The sequence below is a fragment of the Elephas maximus genome, chromosome 4 (genome assembly GCF_024166365.1).
Source record: "Elephas maximus indicus isolate mEleMax1 chromosome 4, mEleMax1 primary haplotype, whole genome shotgun sequence".
Taxonomy (NCBI): Eukaryota; Metazoa; Chordata; class Mammalia; order Proboscidea; family Elephantidae; genus Elephas; species Elephas maximus.
This window is the reverse complement of record NC_064822.1, coordinates 122,633,246-122,656,130: the sequence shown is the minus strand read 5'-3', so window position 1 is coordinate 122,656,130 and position 22,885 is coordinate 122,633,246. Positions and strand designations below refer to the sequence as shown.

The 22,885-nt window shown below is 34.1% G+C and overlaps 1 protein-coding gene across 5 annotated transcripts in view; it reads right to left on the bottom strand.

Moving 5' to 3' along the window:
- Positions 1 to 654: 654 nt before the first annotated feature.
- USP15 (ubiquitin specific peptidase 15) overlaps positions 655 to 22,885 on the bottom strand; it is a 138,828-nt gene continuing 116,597 nt past the window's right edge. For 2 of the 5 annotated variants that reach the window (XM_049883757.1, XM_049883758.1), the window contains exons 3-15: positions 21,004 to 21,162; positions 20,700 to 20,924; positions 18,494 to 18,577; positions 18,309 to 18,403; positions 18,025 to 18,216; positions 16,948 to 17,063; positions 16,290 to 16,562; positions 15,833 to 15,903; positions 15,341 to 15,456; positions 14,280 to 14,429; positions 12,935 to 13,038; positions 6,047 to 6,135; positions 655 to 2,609 (exon numbers count right to left, since the gene is read on the bottom strand). In XM_049883757.1, the coding sequence (XP_049739714.1) occupies positions 2,427 to 2,609; positions 6,047 to 6,135; positions 12,935 to 13,038; positions 14,280 to 14,429; positions 15,341 to 15,456; positions 15,833 to 15,903; positions 16,290 to 16,562; positions 16,948 to 17,063; positions 18,025 to 18,216; positions 18,309 to 18,403; positions 18,494 to 18,577; positions 20,700 to 20,924; positions 21,004 to 21,162 (1,857 nt within the window). In that variant the 3' untranslated portion in view covers positions 655 to 2,426. The remainder of the gene's footprint in view (positions 2,610 to 6,046; positions 6,136 to 12,934; positions 13,039 to 14,279; positions 14,430 to 15,340; positions 15,457 to 15,832; positions 15,904 to 16,289; positions 16,563 to 16,947; positions 17,064 to 18,024; positions 18,217 to 18,308; positions 18,404 to 18,493; positions 18,578 to 20,699; positions 20,925 to 21,003; positions 21,163 to 22,885) is intronic. The other 3 variants (XM_049883753.1, XM_049883754.1, XM_049883756.1) reach the window with 2 other exon arrangements.

Genomic DNA, 22,885 nt, shown 5'->3' with positions numbered 1-22,885 from the left:
TTTGGATATACTCCTACTACCCTGTATTACCTATGAATATATCTACTGTTAGTTAGAATGACTATGTATTATCTTTCAGCACTATTTTTAAAATCTATTTTTTGCTGGTGAAATGTCATTTAAGTTTGACAAATTCAATGGCAGCATTAACATCATCTCCTATTTAGAAACAAATTTCTTTTAATGGGAACAGAAGATAATGATAGGCATTAAAAAAAGGAAATGGTCTCTATGAAGAGTAAGGGTGGAGATACAACCTAGGGCTAGAAAAAAATTAACTTTGGTTTTTCTTTAAACCTCCAGAAAATGAATATATAGTCTATAGCTGGTAGATGGCAGAAAGAATGTAAGCTCTGTGAGGCAGGGATATTGGTTTACTGCTGTTATCTCCAGACCCTAGACCAGTGATTGGTAGGCTCACAAACATATTTGTTTCATGAATGCAGTATAAAAAAAAAAAAAAAGTTTAAAACGTTTCCATAACAGTAGAATTCACTTTGCTTTGACATGCTTTCCTTTCTAGCATTAATTATATAACTAAAAAGTCTAGCAACAGTTATCTACCCATAAAATAGGGAGATTCTTATAAAAAGATTCAGAGTAAGAAATAAAAGACTAAATAAGGCCTTGAATAGCTTTATTGAAATCTGTATAAATAAACATGCACATTTCAAATGTAAACTCAAGTGAACTCAAGTGCAGACAAAATTTTAAATTTTAACCTCTGTCATGCAGGAGGCTAGTTTACATTAAAAAAAAAAAAGAAGAAAAAAACAAAAAAAAGATAAAGAAAAAAAAAAAAAAGAAAAAAACCCAAAGCAGCTTTTAAAATACCAGGATGAAAAACCAGCTTTAATACCAAGGTATAAAGCAAAGCCATGATCAACATACCTCATTTATCCTGGTCAAATGCATTTTTTTCTTTTTCTTTTTAATGCTAACATAAATAAATAATTTACCAAAATGTGCACTCACAGAGTGAACTTTTATTTACAATACACAATTTATAATCTATTGTATTTGATTAGTTCAAGTGAAGAACATTATACTTTTTGCTTTAATAACAGTGGGACACAAAGCAATTTCTCAGGTAGTCGGTATGTGAAATGTGTCCCAGCATTTAGATTTTCTATTAAAGGCAGTATTGTATGCCAATCGACAATACATTCTTTCAACTAGATCAAAGGGAAAAAGCAGCAAAATGAAAAATGTTTCAAATGTTCACACATTATTTTTGGCATCCTGGATCCTTGAATGTGGTGAACTAAAATCAAATTCAAGGTTTATATGCTTTATATACTGTACAGGTTCTGACTCTGGAACATGCAAATGCCAACTCTCTTACAACAAATTATCTTCTGAGAAAAGCGGTAAGGCTATGGTGAATTCCATCAGGAACACACAAAGAAAGTTTACAAACCTACCTTTAAAGCCGATTGCCCATTAATGATTTAAAAGCCAAAAAATCTGTCATCTAAACTTGATGCAATTATTACTATGGACACAGAATATTATGTCTGTCCTTATATTACATAATTGGGAGAGCTAAAAATTGCTAAATTACCAAAAAAAGGGGTAGACAAAAACAGACAGGAAAATTTTAATTTTGGACCAACATCAAATTAAAGATATGCATCTTAAAAAGCAAGTCAAAAAGAATTTGAACGTCTAAGGAATAAATCCCAGTAGCAGTAAAAACAAAACAAAACAAAAAAACCTTACATTTAACTGAAAAATGACTTTAGATGGAGGGTGAAATCTAGAACCTGTTTCCACAGTAGCAGTAAGATAAACATCATATTCTGGATTTTTAATGATACTACAAAAGGAAATAACTTTTTAAAGATTGTTTCCTCTATCAGGATTTGGTTTTTTAATAGGCTCACACTGATTACCAAGGATAGACTTGAAATTCAGTTTTCCAAGAATACTACTGCAGTATTTATGCCACACGGATATTGTAGCTAAAATATCATAGTAGTATACATGGCAGCCTAATGCACATAAATTAGGTTATTAAAAAACTAAGTTCAGCCATAGTTTTCTTGCAGTATTTTTAGAGCAAAATAAATGACCAACATCTACAAATTTAACATTTGTCATCAGTTAACTCACATCCAAAAAATTAAAGAAAACATAATTCATCAAAACAGCAGCAAACTTAAAAGGGGTTTATTTGTGATTTCCTATATATATTTAGCTTGTAAATACAAGACTGTAAATGTATTAAGAGACAATTTCCGTTAAAGTTTTCGTTGTGTTTCACTTCAAGTACTGCACAAGTTAAAATCTGATAAAGGATTTACATTCGGTTATCTGAAACTCCCCATCTCAGACTTCTTGTTTTAATGTGGTGGGTAACTTCAATCATTTCAACAGATACCACCAGCAGGAAAGTCTCTCTTTTATGGCTTCTATGACTTTCATTAGTTAGTGTGCATACAATTTTCATTTTCTATATCATTGTCATTATCATTGCTATCTTCATCACTTTCTAATGGGATGCCTGTGGCAGCTGAAGCACCTTTAGTTTCTCGGTCAAGAGGGAAAAAGCCAGTTCCACTGAAAGTGTCTTGTCTCTGGTAGAAGAGTACGTATGCTGCTTTTGACTGTCAAAACAAACAAAAGATGTTAAAATGGTAATGACTCTCAAAGATCACATTAAATATAGTATGAATTATTAGCTGGTTACCAATTTTGGTGGTAGGGCAAAAATCAGATAGGAAAGCCACACATCGACAACTGATAGTTACTAAAATTGATTTAACTCTTCTCAATAGGTATTTCTATACATAAAGGAAGAATGGGCCCTGGAATTAAAAACTTTTTTATTACTTTCTAAGGTTTTTGGGCCAATTAATAAATACAACCATTTCACAGATGGTCCTAGTTACTCTAATATGAAATAGAATTTTATGCCACCTTCTGTCTTGTCTTGTCTCTAAGGAAAAAGTGAGCCTCTAATACTACCCACTTCATTCCATGTTTGCTTTGGGCTCTAATTCTTCCTACTCTTTTAAATATATCGCTCCATCAATCGTCACTTATGTATCTTTAACAAGTCCTTTAAGTATTTTGCCATCATAAACCCATAAATCCTTCTCCATTCCACACCCTTCTAACTGCCATCCTCTCTACCTTCCTCTACCTCACAATCAAGCCTAAAGAACAGCAGACTAGTCATCACCTACTCTCATGCACACTCCTCAATTCAATGTAATCTAACTTTGCCTCAACTATTCCAATGAAATGGCTTTTACCAGGGTCAATAATTTCCTAATAAGCAAATTAAATGGATACATTTTTAGTTTGTTAGTTACTCTGTAGTGTTTCACCACTCTCCTTTCCTTCAAACTATTTTTGGCTTCTGTGATACCACTTTTCCTTAGATGATCTTCTGTTTCTACTGTTTCTTCTTAAACTCTTTTGTGGGCTCATTAAATTCTCAATTAAAAATATCCTGTTCTGTTTTCAAAGCTATATTGTCTCACTGGGTGGCTCATTCAAACCTATGGCTTCAAGTGCTAACTATGGCTAACAACTCAAACTCATAACTTACACAAGTTTTCTCCCCTGAACTCCAGTCACATTAGTCTAATCACTTGATGGAAATTTCCACAAAGCTGTCATATAAGCACCTTAAATATCATATTTTCCCTACCTTGGTGAATAGTAAAGAGTCATCTTTAACTGCTCCTTCTCCGCATCTCTGTATTTGAATCTGTATTTTATTTATATCTAATCTTAAATAAATTCTACTAATTCCACCTAGTAAATATCTCATAAATCCATCTTCCCCTTGTCTATGCTCTTACTACATTTAATTTAGAAGCCCTTGTTGCTTAAATTACTGTGATATTCTCCTGAATGGCCTTTCTGCTTCTTTTCTCAATGTCTTCCAATCTATCTTCTACAGTATTCTGAGAGAGGTGTTAAGATGCAAATTTAATAATGCTATTCTATTGCTTAACAATTATTCGGTGATTTCTCAGAGCCTTTAAAGAAACGTTTAAACAATAATGCATGGCACCCTTTTTGATCTGAGTACTAAATTTATCTCCAGACAAATTTTTGCCCCATATCCCTACAGAAGCCTTTCTTTTCAGTCAAACCAAATTACTTGCTGTTCCTCTAACATTCCATGCTTGTCACACCTCCATGCTTTTAGACATACTGTTCTTTGCTTAAAACAACTTTTCTTTTGTCTAATTTACTCCTATTTGTACTTGTAAATTCAGTTCAAATACCACTTTCACTGAGGTACTTCCCTGACCTGTCCTTCCTCTCAAACCCCAAATCTGTGTTGAGACAGCTGTCCCCTTTCTATGTGCCCCCAGCAAATTATTTAATAGTAGTTATCATATTATAATGATTACTTTACTTGTCTGTCCTCTCTAGATTGTAAGCCTCTTGAAAGCAAAGAGAGTTGTCTTTCAACCCTGTTAGAATAGTATCCTATATACAGACTCAAATACTCGTTGACTAAACGAAAAAAAAATCATCATTGTTAAGACACACGGTAACATGAAATTCATTTATTATATAAAACGAGATATACTGTTTACTTCCAGGCAGGATTAGGGCAGTGCTGTCAAAGAGTCTTTGAAGAAGGATGGTGCCAATTTTTAGATGTTTGGGTAGAAAGATTAAAGAGAACAGAATTGAAAAGTGGGGAATTAGGAGTCAAAATATAAACTAGAAATGTAGCTAAATTAGGCATATACACATTTGAAAAATATTAGTGTTCAAGTCTCTCTTTGCTATAGCTATGGGAAGACAAGCAGCAGCACAATTAATATATGTACATTACATCTATAAAGAAACAGGCATTTAAAAATTATTTCAGGTTTGCTGAGTCAATGACAGACCAAAACTATTTTGGCTCAGAAGTTTATTAATTTGTTAAATAAGTTGAACAACTTAAGTTGAAGATTTTAAAGCATTATATATAAAAAGGTAGTCTCTGCCCTCAAAAATATATTAGTTCAAACTGGGAAGCGCATAAAGCAGTCAGTGCTCCCCGAAATCAACAGAAACCTTCTGTACGGCAAAGATCATGAGATGAGCAAATACTATATATATTTCCTACTCTTTGTAATATTGTGATCAATAAGCAAAATAAGTAGAAAGGCAAATGTATAGAAAAATCAAATCTCATCAAGAAATTCTTAGCTTTTTTCCTAGAACATACTAAGTCATCCTTCATCAATCAATATCTGAAATAAAAACTGCTCTGATGTTAAGCATGATACATGCCAATATTTTGGCTCTAGCTGTGGCACACAGACTAATGAAGTGTAATCATTTTTCTACGATTCAAAAAATATTAAAGTAACAAGTAGACACCCAAACACCAAACCCACTGCCTTCGAGTCAATTCCGACACATAGCAACCCTATAGAACACAGTGGAACTGCCCCATAGTGTTTCCAAGGCTGTAATCTTTAGGGAAGCAGGCTGCCACATCTTTCTCCTGTGGAGCCACTGGTGGGTTCGAACCACTGACCTTTTGGTTAGCAGCCAAGCACTTAACCACTGATCCATCAGAGCTCCTTAAAAGTACCCAAGGGCTAATTTTCTAAAATCTATGATTTGTTTAATCTAATTATGTCATTTGAGTTTAAATGCTTAACTGTCATAGAGGAGGATAAGACTTTACTATAGAAATCACAGGCATGACAAACCCTTAAAGGATATTTTCTGTTTTAGCATTCTGCCTTTAAGTAGTCAACCTCTAGAAAGTTAAGATCTAAGCCTACTTTTCAGAGGAATATTTTATTATTTTCTTTAGAAAATCACTTCATGTTGAAAACTACCAGAAAAATTTTTTCACTGCAATTTATTCTTCTGTTAGTAGGCAAATTCAAAAGACAAATTTCTACTTTGGGAACAATTTTACATTTCTTTAAATTGGAGCAAATTTCTCTTGGTTACCAGAATTGCTAGAATATAGGCTACAGTATTTCACTGGCCCCTTTTATTAATCTATATTCACTCTTCGAAAAAATGGATCCTATGATTTTCAGGAAATATAAGACACACTTACCACAATTTGGTCTTCAGATGCAGTTGAGACACTACTGTCATCAAAATAGTACCATTTCCCATCATCTTTATTTTTTGCGAAAGCAGTATCTAGTGAAAAAATATAATCACTTCTATGACTAAAATGATCTATGGTTTCCTGGGGGAAATACTCAAAACTCTATAATCATCAAAATAAGGAATATCAAACAGTACATGATAATCACCTATATGACACATTCAACTAATTCAACCTATTAAAGGTTTTTGGAATAATTTCCTACAATCTAGATACCTAAAATTCTTTTCATATAACTTGAAATTCATAACTGTCATCTCAGGGACAAACAGAATAGATTTAATTTGTAGAATAACAATACGGACGATCAATGGCAATTAACATTTACGTAAACACAGTGCTATGTACTTTGTGTATAATTTCATAAAGAGGAGCCCTGGTGGCACAGTGGTTAAGAGATAGGCTGCTAACCAAAAGGTCGGCAGTTTGAATCAACCAGCCACTCCTTGGGAATCCTACAGGGTGGTCTGACTCTGTCCTGTAGGGTTGCTATGAGTTAGAATCGACTCAACAGCAATGGTATTTTTTTAATTTCCTAAAGAAGATATTATCATTATTGTTCTTTCCATTTTAGAGCTGGGGAAACTGAGGTATCAAGATATTAATTGGCCCAAGGCAGTATAGCTGTTTGGTAGCAGAGCTAGGCATTAAACTCAGGTCTATTTTTAACACCAAAGTTTGAAATTTCAACTATTATTTAATTTTCTATGACAATTTTTTTCCTAACAATTCTAGCATTATTTGCAGAGTTTTCTTTTTCAATCTGTAACATAAGTATAGAGCAAGAGAAAGTTAAAAAGTGATTAATCTGCACAATTTTTTAAGATTTGCTTTAAGTTAAAACAAAGAAAAAAATCCCCTTTCTCACCTCATGCTGTGTATGAGGTACACAACAACTCAAGAAACAAAGTTGCAAAACATTCCCCAATTATTTTTTTATCATAGCTTCTAAAAAGTGACACTTCATATGCCATATCTTCTAAATAATTCTAGCTCTCACAAAAGAAAAATTATTACTCTTCTTATTCAGATATACATAGGCAACTGAGGTGGTTATCATTCACATGGTTAAAACCAAGGAGGAACATACTTCTATTATGTTACCTGACCGGGTGATGCTCACAGGAGAAAAAAAAAATTACTTTAAAAGTAAAGTATGTTTAGACTTAATAGTTAGCCCTTCTATCTTTGGTGACGCTCTTCTGGGGGCCAGAAGATAGTTTAAAAACCAGACAAACTAACCAGCCAGCCAAAATAATGGTTTAAACTCCAATTCATTTATTCAACAATATTCAAGGAGCATCTACCATGTAGAAGAAATTCTCATATCCTACCTGCTATTGGTTCCCTCTCCTCAAAACTCAACTATGAAGAAAAACTATAGAAGTAGAGGAAAGCTATGATCAAAGAACTAATTAAAAAAAAAAAAATTGTGAGAACCCCCCAGAAAAGACTATAAGGCACATCAGTGTGAACTGATGTGGATATGTGTGTGAGCATACAAGGTGCCTGCAGAATGTAACAGTGTGCTAAGTTTCAAGCATGGGGCAATCACTGCCTGGTTCTTTTTCACAGAAATCAGCAACACTCAGGCCACCTGAAACAGAGGTATAGGGTTTTTAAAAGTTCTGCTGGGCTAACATGGTATTTGACAACTGGGGTGGTTACACCCATGTGCTCTAAAAATCAGCCTTAGTGAGGAGTTGAAGAAACTGAAGAGCTTCTCTTAAGCATGTACTACTCTACTTTCTCCCCTCATTCCAACTCCCTAGGACTGGTGGATTACAACTTCCTCCTAAGGCAGCTTATTTCTAAGAGATTAAAGTAGAACTTCTGATCACAGTAGGTGCCTTGGTCAAGCAGTCATAAAGTGGAGGGTTAACAGTGAGTGATTCTGTGCTGCTTGGGGATCTTTGCTTTGTGGTTCACCCCTTACCCTCTCAAACTCACTGGGAAGGACATAGGCCTAGCCTATGCGCTTGTCTAAAAGACCTTACCAGCAGAACTGTTAGTATTTGTCAGGGAACATGACCTCTGAGGCTAAAATAACCAGACACCAAAAAAAAGGACCATAAAACCAAATAATCTAAATCAACTGAAATAGTATTATTAGATCAGATGTACTAAGTACTTAAAATAAGTTTAATAAATATTAAAGATATAGCAAAAGATGTAAGCAACATGAAAAAGTAAAAAGTAAAAACAAAAAACATGGTAATAAGAGCTATGAAAAATACAATAGTTCAAATATATAACAATCACAATGTGGAGAAATAACAGAATAGTTAAACCTGAAGAATAAATTAATGAATTGGAATATGAGAATGAGGAATTCTCCTGTAAGGCATCAGGAAAGGATAAAGTGAAAGAAAATATAAAAGAGTTAAGTATAGAACTGTAAGTAACAATTTGAGGAGGTTTAGAAAGAAAAAAAGGAGTATTTGCTGGAATAATGAGGGTAAATTTCCCAGAATTAACAAAAGACGAACGATAACAGAATACAAGGTCTTGCAGAAGGTCTAAAAGGAAATATATATTAAAAAATACCGCACAACTAGATACAATACAGTAAAATTTAAGAATGTCAAAGACAAAAAAGACTTAAAAAGCTTCCAGAAACAACTAAGAAACGAGAACCAGTCTGATGTCAGACTTCTCAACAGTAACCATGGATACATGAAGACACTGAAGTTACATATTTAAAATATTAAAGTAAAAGAACATTGAACCCAAAACTTTATATCTGGCCAAAATAACACTTAAATGTGAAGACTTAGAAGGAGCCCTGGTGGCGCAATGGTTAAGCGCTCATCTGCTAACTGAAAGGTTGGTGGTTTGAACCCACCAGCATCTCCAGAGGAGAAAGACATGGCTATCCACTCCCATAAAGATCAAAGGCTTAGAAACCCTACGGAGCAATTCTACTCTGTCCTATAGGGTCGCTACGAGTTGGAATCGGATTGACTTGACGGCAGTGGGTAAAAGCTTAAGAATGATAATCTTTGGCCTGAAAGGTTGTTACACAAAGATTCATTTAGAAAAAAGGCAGTCTTCGAGCAAGCTTTCAAATGAGAATAGAAAAAAATATATAGGAGTATTCTGTAAGAGATGTGGGAAATAGAGATCTTCAGGTTTATTATTTTAAAAATGAGTAAGAAAGAGGGAAGGACAGAGAAGAGATAGAAACTAGGTAATAACCTAAACTAAAATTTAGATATTCAGCATGGGTAGGGGGGCGTAGTAACAGTAAGACCAAAGGGACATGAGAGTACTAAAGGAACATAACAATATTAAAGCATTTATCTTGTTCAGGTAAAAATATAGATGCTTTAAGAAGTCAGTGGGAGAAATAAAGGATTATGTGTCTTAATTGTATCTACCACAAAAACAAAAATAGACTGCATAACTTTTAAATAGCAGCAAAAAACAAAACAAACAAAAAAAAGAACTGATCTATTCAAAGAAAAACAGGAAAAAAGAAAAAATAAAAGTCCAGTAAATGTAAAATACATACTATGCCAAAAAATTAGTCCTAATACAGTAAATACAGTAAATGAAATGGGTTAAACTCACTAAAAGTATATTTAAAAAAAAAAAATTTATTTATTTATGTTTAAATGGAAAATACATACTATGCCAAAAAATTAGTCCTAATACAGTACATACAATAAATGAAATGGGTTAAACTCACTAAAAGTATATAGTTAACAAGTGGTTCTGCCTCTTCTCCTCAAAGCCTTAGACTTGACTCTTGGTCCAAACCCCTTTGCATCATCGAACTCAAGGAAAAACCAAACCAAACCCACTGCCGTCGAACTCAAGGAAGTGTTAGGTATTTATCTGTACTGAATCCAAGATAAATGAGAATCTGTCCAAGGACTACAAACCATTCACTGATTAATGACTAAATGGTAACTATAAGATGCAGCTGTACTGAAAAATGGAAGCTAAGTTTGTAAGCTGAAAGGACTCCAGAGCTGGTGGTGTCCATGAGCTGAGGCTGTCAAAACATATTCAGCCTTGCTCTCAGCACCAGCATATCCTTAGTGCATAATGATTGAGACAAGAGAAGCTGCAGCTGGGAGGTTATAAGACCTCTGCTGACCTACTGCTCTGTATGCTATGTTATTTCTTATTCTGTATCCTTTCTTAAAGCTAAGTAAACTTGGTGCTGGGTGTTGTGAGTTTGTCAATCTCAACTCAAGACTGCTGTACAGTAGACACTGCACTGACAAATTAAAAAACAAAAACTCTCAGACTGAATAAAAAGACAAGACCTAACAACATGGTCTATAAGAGACAGACCCCCAAAAAGGGTATAAAGTGTTCACAAATTAAATGACGGAATCATGAGAAAGCTAGGGTAACACCTGCAGTATCTGAGAAAAAAACTAAAGGGACAGGAAAGAATGTCAAGTCCTGATAAAAGGAACAACAGAGAAAGAAAAGCTACTTATCACAAATGTAAGTGCATTTAATGTAAAACAACAAGAGTGTTGGGAAGAAACAAAGATGGTTCAACAGGAAAATCTATCTTTTGGAGAGTAAAGACTGGTGCAGCCACTTTGTGGAGCACTCTGGCAGTACTTAAACACTCTAAAATCCAGAGAATTTCCAAAAGAAATCCTCGTGTGTTGTTGTTAGGTGCCACAGAGTTCGTTTCTACTAACAGCAACCCCATGTGTAATAGAACAAAACACTGCCTAATCCTGCACCATCCTCACAGTTGTTGCTGTATTTGAGCCCATTGTTGCAGCCATGTGTCAGTCCATCTTGTTGAGAATCTTGTTCTCTTTTGCTAACCCTCTACTTTACCTAGCATGATATTCTTCTCTAAGGACTGGTCACTCTTGATAACATGTCGAAAATACTTGAAACAAAATCTAGACATCCCTGCTTCAAGGAGCATTCTGGCTGTATTTCTTCCCAGAGAGATTTGTTCATCCTTCTGGCAGTCCATGGTATAATCAATATTCTTTGCCAACACCATAATTCAGATGCATCAGTTCTTCTTTGGTCTTCCTTATTCACTGTCCAGCTTTTGCATGCATATGAGGTGACTGAAAATACCATGGCTTGGGTCAGGTGACATCCCAAGTTCTCAAAGTGACATCTTTGCTTTTTAACACCTTAAAGAGGCCTTTTGCAGCAGAGGGAGCCGTGGTGGTACAGTGGTTAAGAGCTTGGCTGCTAACTAAAAGGTTGGTAGTTCTAATCTACCAGCTGCTCCTTGGAAACCCTATGGGGCAGGTCTAATCTGTCCTATAGGGTCGCTATGAGTTGGAATTGATTCGACTTTTTTTGCAGCAGATTTGCCCAATGCAATGTGTCATTTGATTTCTTGACTGCTGCTTCTATGGGCACTGATTGTGGATCCAAGCAAAATGAAATCCTTGACAACTTGTATATTTTCTGTTTATCATGATGTTGCTTATTGGTCCAGTTGTGAGAATTTTTGTTTTATGTTGAGATGTAATCCATACTGGAGGCTGTCGTCTTTCATCTTCATCAGTAAGTGCTTCAAGTCCTCTTCACTTTCAGCAAGCAAGGTTGTGTCATCTGCATAACGCAGGTTGTTAGTGAGTCTTCCTCCAATCCCAATGCTGCGTTCCTCCTCGTATAGTTTAGTTTCTTGAATTAGTTGCTCAGCATACAGACTGAGTACCTTTCAACCTGGGTGGGGGGGCATCTTCAGTACTACATCAGACAATGTTCCGCTGCTTATCCATAAGGTTTTCACTCGCCGTTTTTTTTTTTCCTTCAGAAATAGACTGCCAGGTCCTTCTACCTAGTTTGTTTTAGTGGAAGCTCAGCTGAAACCTGTCCACTGTGGGCGACCCTTCTGGTATTTGAAATGCTGGTGGCATAGCTTTCAGTATCATGGCAACATGCAAGCCACCACAGTACGAGAAACTGACAGACAAGTGGTGGAAATTCTCACACAAAAAAAGAAAAAAGCTTTTTTTTTTTCCACACAGGGGACATAAAAAATGATGCTTATCTTGTGGTGGTAGAAAGGTAAAGGCAATTTGGATGTTCACCATGAGGGAAGTGGAGAGGTAAAATATGGTGGATATAAATTATGAGTGATTAGAAGCAACGGATTAACTGTACACAAAGCAACATAGATAACACTTAAAAAAAGTCAAGAGAGAAAAAAGAAAACACATAGAGATCCACAGCACAGCACAACTCTGAAAATTAAAAATTATGCATGATTTATAAAAGTACATACATCAAATATATTCAAAAGGTGAGGGAAAAGGAGAATGGGAAAGGAGAGGAACCCTGAATGGACCAATGATATCCTTGTGCCTTGAAACAAGTACTGTGATTAACTCTATCCTTTATACCTGATGTGGAAAAAAAAAGGTTCACAAGCAGATTCATTCCTTAATCATTAAGCACTCAGCTGCTAACTGAAAGATTAGTGGTTTGAACCCAAAAGCAGCTCTTTGGGAGAAAGACCTGGGCGATCCGCTCCCATAGAGACTACATTAAAGGAGCCCTAGTGGCACAATGGTTAAGAGCTTGGCTGCTAAACAAAAGGCCAGTAGTTCAAACCCACCAGCTGCCCCGTGGGAGAAAAGACCTTGCAATCTGCTCTGGTAAAGATTACAGCCTAGGAAACCCTGTAGGGCAGTTCTATTCTGTGCTATCAGGTCGCTATGAGTGACAATCAACTTGAAAGCACAAACCACAACAACAATGAACAACTGCTATGCGTAAGACACATCTCACATTTTACCTTTATGAAGTAATATATACCTTTAAGAAGTCTGGAGTTAACAAACATCAGGATTTAAGTTAAAAGGCAAAATGTCAACTTACAGTGTCCTCCTCCCATCCCTCCATAGTGGTTGGAAACAGCAATCAAATTATAGCGGCAAGGACCTGCGTTTGGATTAATTAGGAATTCTGACATATCCAAGTCACTGTTTAAAAAAGAAATCAAGTTAGTTTTATGTTTTCCCCAATATGAAATGAATTCTATTCTGACTCTCATTTATATACAGTTCACTAAAGAAATTACCAAGGGCCAAATAACTCATAAAACAATTATACATGTACCCTTGAGATTTGAGTGTTTTGGCAAAAATTTATTTAGGAGTCAAGACTTTAAAAATGCACCACTGATCACTGGTATTCAGATTCACGTTTTTATGCTAATACAGTATATCAGGAAAAATACCATAGTTAAGAATAATTGATGAGTAATGATAAAATAATTCCTAGGAAAAATAAAATCAGTAAGATCCTATAAAGTATTTATAAGGATACTTACAGTATCTTTAAGTATCGTATAAAGATTTATAAATGGGACCAATGAACTCATAAGATAATGTAAAATAGAAATAATTTAATTCTATTTTTGAAAAAGTGTATCTTCTCTGTTCTTTGAAAATCTTTAAGAAAGAATAAAAATCATGGAACACCAATCCTGATGGATAATTTGGTCCAATGGTATCTGATGTTTACTGACGGATAATAACAAAAAGCATCAAATAAGTTTGAAAATCATCTAAGATACTCCACTGGTCTCACACTGTCTGGATTAAGGAAGAATGAAGAAAACCAAACATCCAAGGGAAAATTAGTCCAAAGGACTAATGGACCACAACTACCAGTCTCTACCAGACTGGGTCCAGCACAACTAGATGGTACCTGGCTACCATCACTGACTGCTCCGACAGGGATCACAGTAGAGGGTCCTGGACAGAGCTGGAGAAAAATGTAGAACAAAATTCCAACTCACAAAAGAAAAAAAAAACAAAGACCAGACTTACTGGTCTGACAGAGACTGGAGAAACCCGGAGAGTTATGGCCTCCAGACACCCTTTTAGGTCAGTAATGAAGTCACTCCTGAGGTTCACCCTTCAGTCAAAGATTAGACAGGCCCATAAAACAAAATGAGACTAAATGGGCACACCAGCCCAGGGGCAAGGACTAGAAGGCAGGAGGGGCAGAAAAGCTCCTAATGAGGAACTCAAGGTCGACAGGGGTGAGTGTTGACATGTTGTGGGGCTGACAACCAATGTCACAAAACAAATATGTGTATAAACTGTTTAATGAGAAACTAGTCTGCTCTATAAACCTATATCTAAAGTACAATTTAAAAAAAAGATTAAAAAAAAAAAAGTTTGAAAAAAGTTAGAACTGCCCAATTAAAACTTACATGATAGGAAAGTCAACTAAGGTATCTAACTTGTCTCTCATGTATCGACTGTAAGAAAATCGCTTGAGATGTACCACAAGTACTGGAGGCAGGGACCATAAATCCAATTTTTTTGTGGCTTGCTGATGTTCTTTACAATTTGGACAATACCTAAAAATATAGAGAAATATTTAAAGCTTGAGAGATACAAATAAATAAGGACGCCTCATTAACGAAAGCAAGAAAACAAACGTTTGGAGAGTTCTACATTCATTCAGTGAGCAAATACTATATGCCTAAAGCCAGGCTGAAACAAATGTCTTATTATTTTTAATACATTTTCCATACAGGTTTAACCATTATAAACTAATATACAGGTAAGTATTCAAAGAAATGGTGAAGGCTTGATATCTTATTTACATTTTGGTAGGTTGAAAAGACATGATGTATCCCAAAACTGTCCATATAAATATTTGAAAACCTCAAAACTTCTGGGCTCCAATGGAATTAATAACACTATAAAACACATCACTACAATTTCCATAAAAAAGCTTCTCTAAAATAGGTTGGATAGCTAAAAATTTTGGGGAAAAAGTAACTAAAATTAATTATTAATGGTAAAATGGCTAATATAAAAAATATTGTAATGGTATTAAAGCTTAACATTATATTAATACTTCAAAAGACATTCTCATCCCTCTTAATAGACTAGTACCAGTACTTACTGCCATCAAGTTGATTCTTACTCACGGGAACCCCATTTGTGTCAGAGTAGAACTGTGCCCCACAGGGTTTTCAATGACTGATTTCCCAGAAGTGGATCACCAGGCCCTTCTTCTGAGGTGCCTCTGAGTGGACTTGAACTGCTAACCTTTTGGTTAGCAGCCAAGCATGTTAACCATTTGCACTACCCAGGGCCTTCAAGAGGCTATGTTAGACTATTATTTATTATCTAAAGATATGTTTATTACTTAAAATATCAAAGGGAATTAGTAATCACTTCCTCAACTTGATGCAGCACATACCAGAGCATGAATCCTTGAAAAAATAATTAGAAACTGCTATTTAACTTTGTCTCTTACCAGGGATCTTCAGCACCTAGCTTTTCTTTTGTTGTAAAAAGTTCAATGCAGTCTTTTAATTTCACAAAGGGTTTTTTAGGAGGTTTATATTCCACACTTTCATGTTTTTCAAAATCCTAAAGAGAAGTATTTCTTGAGTTAAGAGAACAAATGAAACAAAACTCATTTTAGTGATACCATCTTACTATGAATAATAATGAAAACTCCTAAACTTTCCCGAAAGAATCATAATGTTTATTTCTACTGAGATTTACACCACTTTTCTAAATAACTCATGTATACACCTTTATGAATGACTAAAAAGTGTAAACAGAAAGCATATTCAAAACCAACTCTGTACCTTTAAAAAAAGGTATTTTTGCAAAGCCATTTCTCTTCTAGTTCATGACCACTGTTCTACTGGCAAAACAAACAAATTTGGTAGGAGTAAAAGTATAATAAAACAGTGTAATTAACTTGGGAAATGTAAAGAAGGGATGTGTGACAACTTACCTCAGCAGCATTTTCATCAAAGTATCTTTTTTTCAAATCAGGATCCCAATCCAAAGCAAGGAAAGATCTTTCTAAGGTAGAAAACATATTTTTTCTTTGAACTTTAATTTGTCATGTTAAAGTTAACAGATTTTAATGTTAAGATATATACCAGAATAAACACAATGCTGTCTACTATACTAAATGATTAAACAAATAGCTATTTCTAAGCCAGTGAAATAATTTAGGGACAAAAAAAAAAGAAAAAAGAAAAAAAAAAGCTATAAAACTTAAGTATGAATTCAATCTTCATTTAATAAACACTGAAACAGGTTTTAGTCTACTTAGAAAATAAGATTTTTCATTTACAATTTTAGACAGGTAAATAGCATTTTTCAAGAAAGGGTAGAATTTCATAGTTAAAAATAACATGTTTTGCTCAAATTTAGTGTTTAAGAAATCTTTCACAAATACTTACCATCTAGCCTAAGCTGCCTATCATCAAATCTTATATGCCTTGTATCATCTTTGATGTAGTTGATATCAGTATTGCCTAAGTTGTTGAACTGGAATGTAAACAACCGTTTTTTGTGCCCCGTGAGTTGACCTTTGCAAGTTTCCTCCGTACATAATCCATTTTCAGAATCATTATCTCCTCCAACTGAATCTTCAGACTGACTATTTTCATTCTCTGAGGGAAGTTCTTGATCCTGGCTGGATTCATCATCTGGCTCATCTGTTTCCATTTCACCTAATTTTAGATATTAGAAATTTTTAAAATAAACCCAGTATTACATTTAAATTAATGTTATTCTCAAAGTGATTAACAGCAACTCAAAAGATATGAACCTTAGGGGGCGGTAAGTTTACATTAATGGGGGAGGAACAGCTCAGAAAATGAGGGTGAGAATGGTTGCACAACTTGAAGAATGTAATCAATGTCACTGAATCGTACATGTAGAAACGGTTGAATTGGTGTATGCCTTACTGTGTATACCCTCAAAAACAACAGTAACAACAAAAAAATTATTTTCCCCAGGCTCACAGGTATTTTTTAGTTCCTCAATTCCCATTTTCTTTTTCTCCAAGTCAAGAATCCAAGTGAAAGGTTTTACAATTTAACAGGGAAGCCTTACTTGGTGAGCCTTCTTCATGTATGCCATTTGGGCCATTCCCATTAATATTTTGGTCCTTACAGCAGTGTAGGGATCCTTCAGTTTCTTCAGTTTCAGTAGATATTTTGACGTATCGGCTAATAAAATCAGAAACCAAACAAAGTCAGGCCTAAAAAGCTAAAAACTAAAAGGTAAAAAAAAAGAGTTTCCTATTCTTTCAATAAAACACTTTTTTTTTTTTTTAACAGTGGTCATTTCGTAGATTGAAGGATAAATTTCACCTCAAGATACAGTACCACAAGTGCAACTAATAATGTGCTTTGGTTGTCTTAAAAAAAAAAAAGAAGTTTGTTACTTTTAGGAATTCACATCTTTCTTTTAGATGTTTAAATATTTGTGGCAAATAATTCCTCGACTTAAAAAAAACACTTAAGAAAAGACCATCATTTACATGATATGTATTATTAATAAGATCACTTATACCTGTTAATTTGATCTTTATGTACAGGTTATTTAACTGTAATGATTAAAATAGGTATGTAACGACGGCACTGGGTTTTTTTGGGTAAGAAATACTAAATATATCAACTACAAAGGATAAAAGAGAAGGATCAAATGGCATTCTTTACCTTATAATGCAAATCAAGGTTTTAGGAAGGAAACGAGGGGGCTATCTTATAATACTATCAATCATGATAGTTAATTCTTGTAAATAAAACTATTAGTATGAGTGTTTGGACTAGCTGTGTCTATAAAGAAATAAAATCTATGATATTTGTTATGATTTTAGAGTACACACATCCATTACAGTACTGATAATTGCCTACTTCTTTCCAACTGTAAATTTCTGATGTAAAACAGTTAAAACATTTCAGGTTTCCTAGTCTTGAAATTACCTACTAATGAATTTTACATGAGCAGGAACCTGGATTAGAATGCAATCTGATATTTAAAATTGCTATCTTTCTAAACAAAGTTCAGATAATACAGACCTATCTAATTATATTCTACTAGTACCTTGCATTTTTACTTCTATCACCTAGTTTATATTTTATTTCCATATTTATTTTGTCAATGTAGGATTGTTTTGGCACTTACCACATTCTCAAAAGCAGGAGATTATAGAGTTTATCTTCAGTATTGTTTCGTGGTACAGCCATAAGAAAAGGCTGACCAAAAAGTGAAGAGCCAGTATGGTGGGTGTAACTTGAGTGTCTAAACTTTTCTCTCAGGCAAACAGGAATAATCACATGCTCTGTATCTTCTGTCTTATTGACGTTTATTTCAAACCTACAAGGACAAATCATAAACTCTCAAAATTTTGTCATTTTGTTTGAATTTTTTTCTCAAGTAACATTTTACACAATGAATTTTATACTTACACATAAATATCATCTCGTTCCATAATACTACTAAGGTTTTCATCCATAGCGAATATTCTGTGAAATCTATGATTGTATATATCAGTAACTATCATCTAAAAGGAAATAAATTTCTATTAAGCTCATTTTACAACAGTTAAAAACTAAACATCAAGTTATATGTTTTCATCACAAAACCATCTTACCTTATCTGCAGGTACTCCTGACAAAGCCGATAATGCTGTACAAAGATCTGATATGTTTCCAATTTTGGGGACAACCACTTTGTACTAAAAAAAGATAATAAATTTATTACTTTAGAAAAAATATTCGACAGATGTAACCGACCTCATGGTTGCTTCCTTATATTCATTTGGCATTTGGCTCACCACGTCTGTCACCAACCTTGCCATCATCCTGGGTGACAACCTCCGTATGAATGATTTATCCTAACCTTACTATTCCTTGGCTCCTCAATTCAAAGACCTATACTTTGATTCAGTTTTAGTCCACTTCCATCACCTGAAACTGTCCCACTTCTGAAATCTTAAACTCTAATAGGTTATTCTTTAACCACTACTTCATACTTAACCTGTAAACTCATTCCTATTTATTCTTGGGATGCGCTGAGATTTCTAGTCCTTTCAGCTCTCAGTTTTCTCCCAGCTTACCAGCTTCCTACTATCTTCACACCCTTCCATCTAGACCCAGCATGCTTGTAAAACCTTTAACTCCTTTGTTACTCAGTTCTATTGATGTTGAACTTCCTCTGAGCTGTTCAGATAAGATTGAGAAAACTGCTCAACTTTAGAGACTTTGGAGACTAGTACGCTAAGAATTCAGTGTCTAATCTCAAATGATCCTTCAACACTACCCAGAAATTCTTCAACACTACCTAGAAATTATTTGCTTACTCACTTAGTTGCCTTAATAACTACTTGAAATCTTCACCATCCTTAGCCTTGGTGTCTTATCACTTCTCTCTTCACTGATCACCAGAATAGCTATTCCACCAAGAAAAGAGAGGCAAGCAGGGTGGAAAATCTCCAATATCCTACTACCCTACAAATTTTCCTGAATCCATTCAGGTCCTTTTCTCTGTCTCTTGCAACACATGGAAAGAAAACCAGATTCCCATCCAAGGCTAACTCTAGCACTGATGCTCTGAATCCCATCTTCTGTTTTCTCTGAGACTTAAGCCCAGCAATTATCCTTTCTTTTATCTTGACTCTTTCTCATAAGCATAAGCAAGTCACTCATTAAAAACAAACAAAAAACCAAAATAGTTCCTCATTGCTTCCACTCTAGTAATTCCTCTGTCTCTCACCTCCTTGTTATAAGTAACTTTGTTAAAAGTAATGTCTATACTGATTATCATAACTTCCTCACCTCCGTTTGCTTCTCAACTTCCTAGCTTCTGTCTTTACCTCTCTATTTAGCCTGTTACCAAGGTTACCAATAACTGGTATATCAATAAATCTTTATCGGTCCTTATTTTATTGACCTGTCTATAGCATGACACCTGACACCCTCTTCTTAAAAATTTTCTTTTCCCTACAACACTACTATTTAATTTATTATACTGACAAAATTTCTCTGATTCTTTCCTCAGTTCACATTTTTTAAACTTACTTTATAGTTATTAAAAATTTTTTTTAGATATAAATTACCTACATATGATAATGTAGCTAGGTTGAGAACCTGGTAAGTGTTATAACAGAATTTAGGGGACTAGAAGGGAAAAGAAGTGGGAGCTACCTTCACTGGGGTGTGTCAAATGTCAGAAAAGGATTATCAATAAAAAAGGGATTAAATACACAGTGACTTGTTCCACAAGTTGTAAAATAATCCAAATATAACACTAGGCAATGAAATCAGGCCTAACGCAGGGCTCTTGTATAAAATAAGCAATATCTGATACTCTACAATGCTAAAGGTGAGAACATTATAGAATCAAATACTTTCAGTCTAACTAAATTTTCATTTCTCTTCTAAGTTCTTAAAATGCCTAAAAATTACAGGCATTTAAATATACTATTATATCATGAATTAAAATAGATAGTATGAATTAGTTTTACTTCCAACAGCCACCACAAAAAAAAAAAAAAAAAAATTAACATAAAACATCCAGGTTAGAAATTATTATTTATCTTTGTAAACTAATATTTATCACAACATTGTAAAATCAAACCACTCCTCCTGTTTCTTTGATGAGAATTTTATACTTTCATGACAATTAACACTTTACACATCCTTCATTTTTTCAAGATTCTGAAAAACTATATAATTTCCAAAGTATTTAGCTTATAAACACTCTTATAGAAACAAACTTATTATCTAATTGTACCTGAAGCATACGGAGTTAATGCTATTTTTTATAGAAATAAGGAAAATAATAATTACATTACTTACCTGCATAGGTTTGGTATGTGGATCCATTCTAACTAAATAAACTTCCAAGGTACGTTCCTTTTTCATGGGCAATGGAAGTGTCAAGTAACAAAAAGGATCAAATGTTACTGAAATCTTAGCACACTCAGGACAAACTAAAGTTGATTTGAAAAGGCCATGAAATATATCTACTATAATAGAATCATTTCTTTTTAAATGGTTTTCCCAGGCTTCTTCAGCAACCACCTATAGGGAAAACAAACAAATATTACAAAGAGGTATCACAGAATGTTAACAACGGTGACAAAAATATCATAAAATTTACCTTATCTGGCCTTCCATCAGCATCTTTTAATTGTATATATGGTTTTTTTCTAATTCTATTCAAATCCTCATGTAGTCCATCTAGTAGGAAAGCTAACAGTTCTTGACAGTCCTGCTGCTGATATCCAGAGAATTGAGGTGCAAAACGTCCTACCTGTGTCTGTAGGAGATGCAAAACTATAAAATCAGTTCTAGGGATGCGATTTAAAAACACACACACACACACACACACACACACACACACACACACACATCCACCCCTCCACCCAAAGGGAACATAAATGAGTTATATATTATCTTTTGTTTTCCATTCCCAATAAGCACTCAGTGAAGTTTAACTGGAAGAAAACAGACTAACACATGGAATCCTTAAAAAAAAATACATCAGTACAGTAATCACTGTTTGTTCTTAGATTTCGTTGTCATTAATTGATGTTTTACTATTTGGAAAGAATTTTCCTGATCTTAATTTCAGCTCTAGGACTTTCTATCGCAGACATTAAGAGATAGGTTCTCAACCTGGCTACATTTTATCACATGTAGATTATATATCTAAAAATATTTTTTAAATAACCACTCTATAAAATAAAAAGGAAAAAAAAAGTTGAACTGAGGAAAGAAAAAGGAGAAAATCTGATAAACTTTTGTACAAATGATTGGGAAACAGTAAAGACTATTAAATTGCAACATTTTGCTTTGGGTCACTAGTAAAAAATTACAAGGCTCTCATTTAGTTTCTCTGTATAAAAAGAGAATGAAGAAAGTAGTGGAATATTCGTGTTCATATATAATTCTCCTAGTCTTCACAATACTAAACATTTTTCAAGTAAGACTGAAAAGAAATGTAATCATTTGAATCACAGTTGAAAGGAAAAAATCAGATGTCCAGAGGCTATTTACACATAATTTTATGAGAGGAAAGTCTAATAAAATCTAATAATTGCACGATAGTTAAGGGTTGAGAGGTGGTTTGTCTGAGCTAGTTTGTCCAAAGTGTAGAAAGTCAAAGAATATAAATGCAGGGTCTTTTTGTTTGTTGGTTGTTTTAGTTTTTAAGAGCTAGTGTATAGTTAATAAAATGTTCCCTAATAGCTGTCCTACACGAAAGCCATTTATTTATATAAATAATGGTTTAAAATGGCTTATTCTCTTTAAAAGTTTAAAATTTCCCATAAAATTTATATGATTAATTTATTTGGAAAACTTTTTTTTATGATAACATAATTCTAAATATCAGCTCAATTCTTACTGGAATGACAAGCTAAATTACTTGAGATTTTATTGATTCTAAGGAGCCAATTCACAAATATGAATAAACTTAAAAGCTTGAAGAACTATACCGAAAATAAATTTAATTAATATTGAGGACTTGTAACAATATATGAATACCAGAAGACAAGCTAGATAATTGGGATCTTCTAAAACTTAAATACTTATGCTCATCAAAAGACTTCAGCGCAAGACTAAAGAGAGAGCCTAAAGACTGGGAAAAAATTTTTGGCAATGATAAATCTGACAAAGGTCCAATCTCTAAAATCTACAGGCAAATCCAACACTTCTGCAACAAAAAGACAATCCAATTAAAAAACGGGCAAAGGATATGAATAGACATTTCACGAAAAAAGACATTTAAGCAGCTAACAGATACATGAGGAAATGCTTGTAATCAGAGGAACGTAAATAAAATATTTAGCATTTGTTTTGCAGATTCATTTCAACAATTTCTCAAAGTTACAATAAGTTTCAAAATAAACTGAAAGCTCAACCATATGCCCAAATTTCGTCCTTTAAATTTGTATATTCAGGTAGGCTTTTCAGAGATACACTGTATTCTAAAACAACTGTGCAAATGCTCATTGCTGTCTCTCTACAGTCATTCCTGT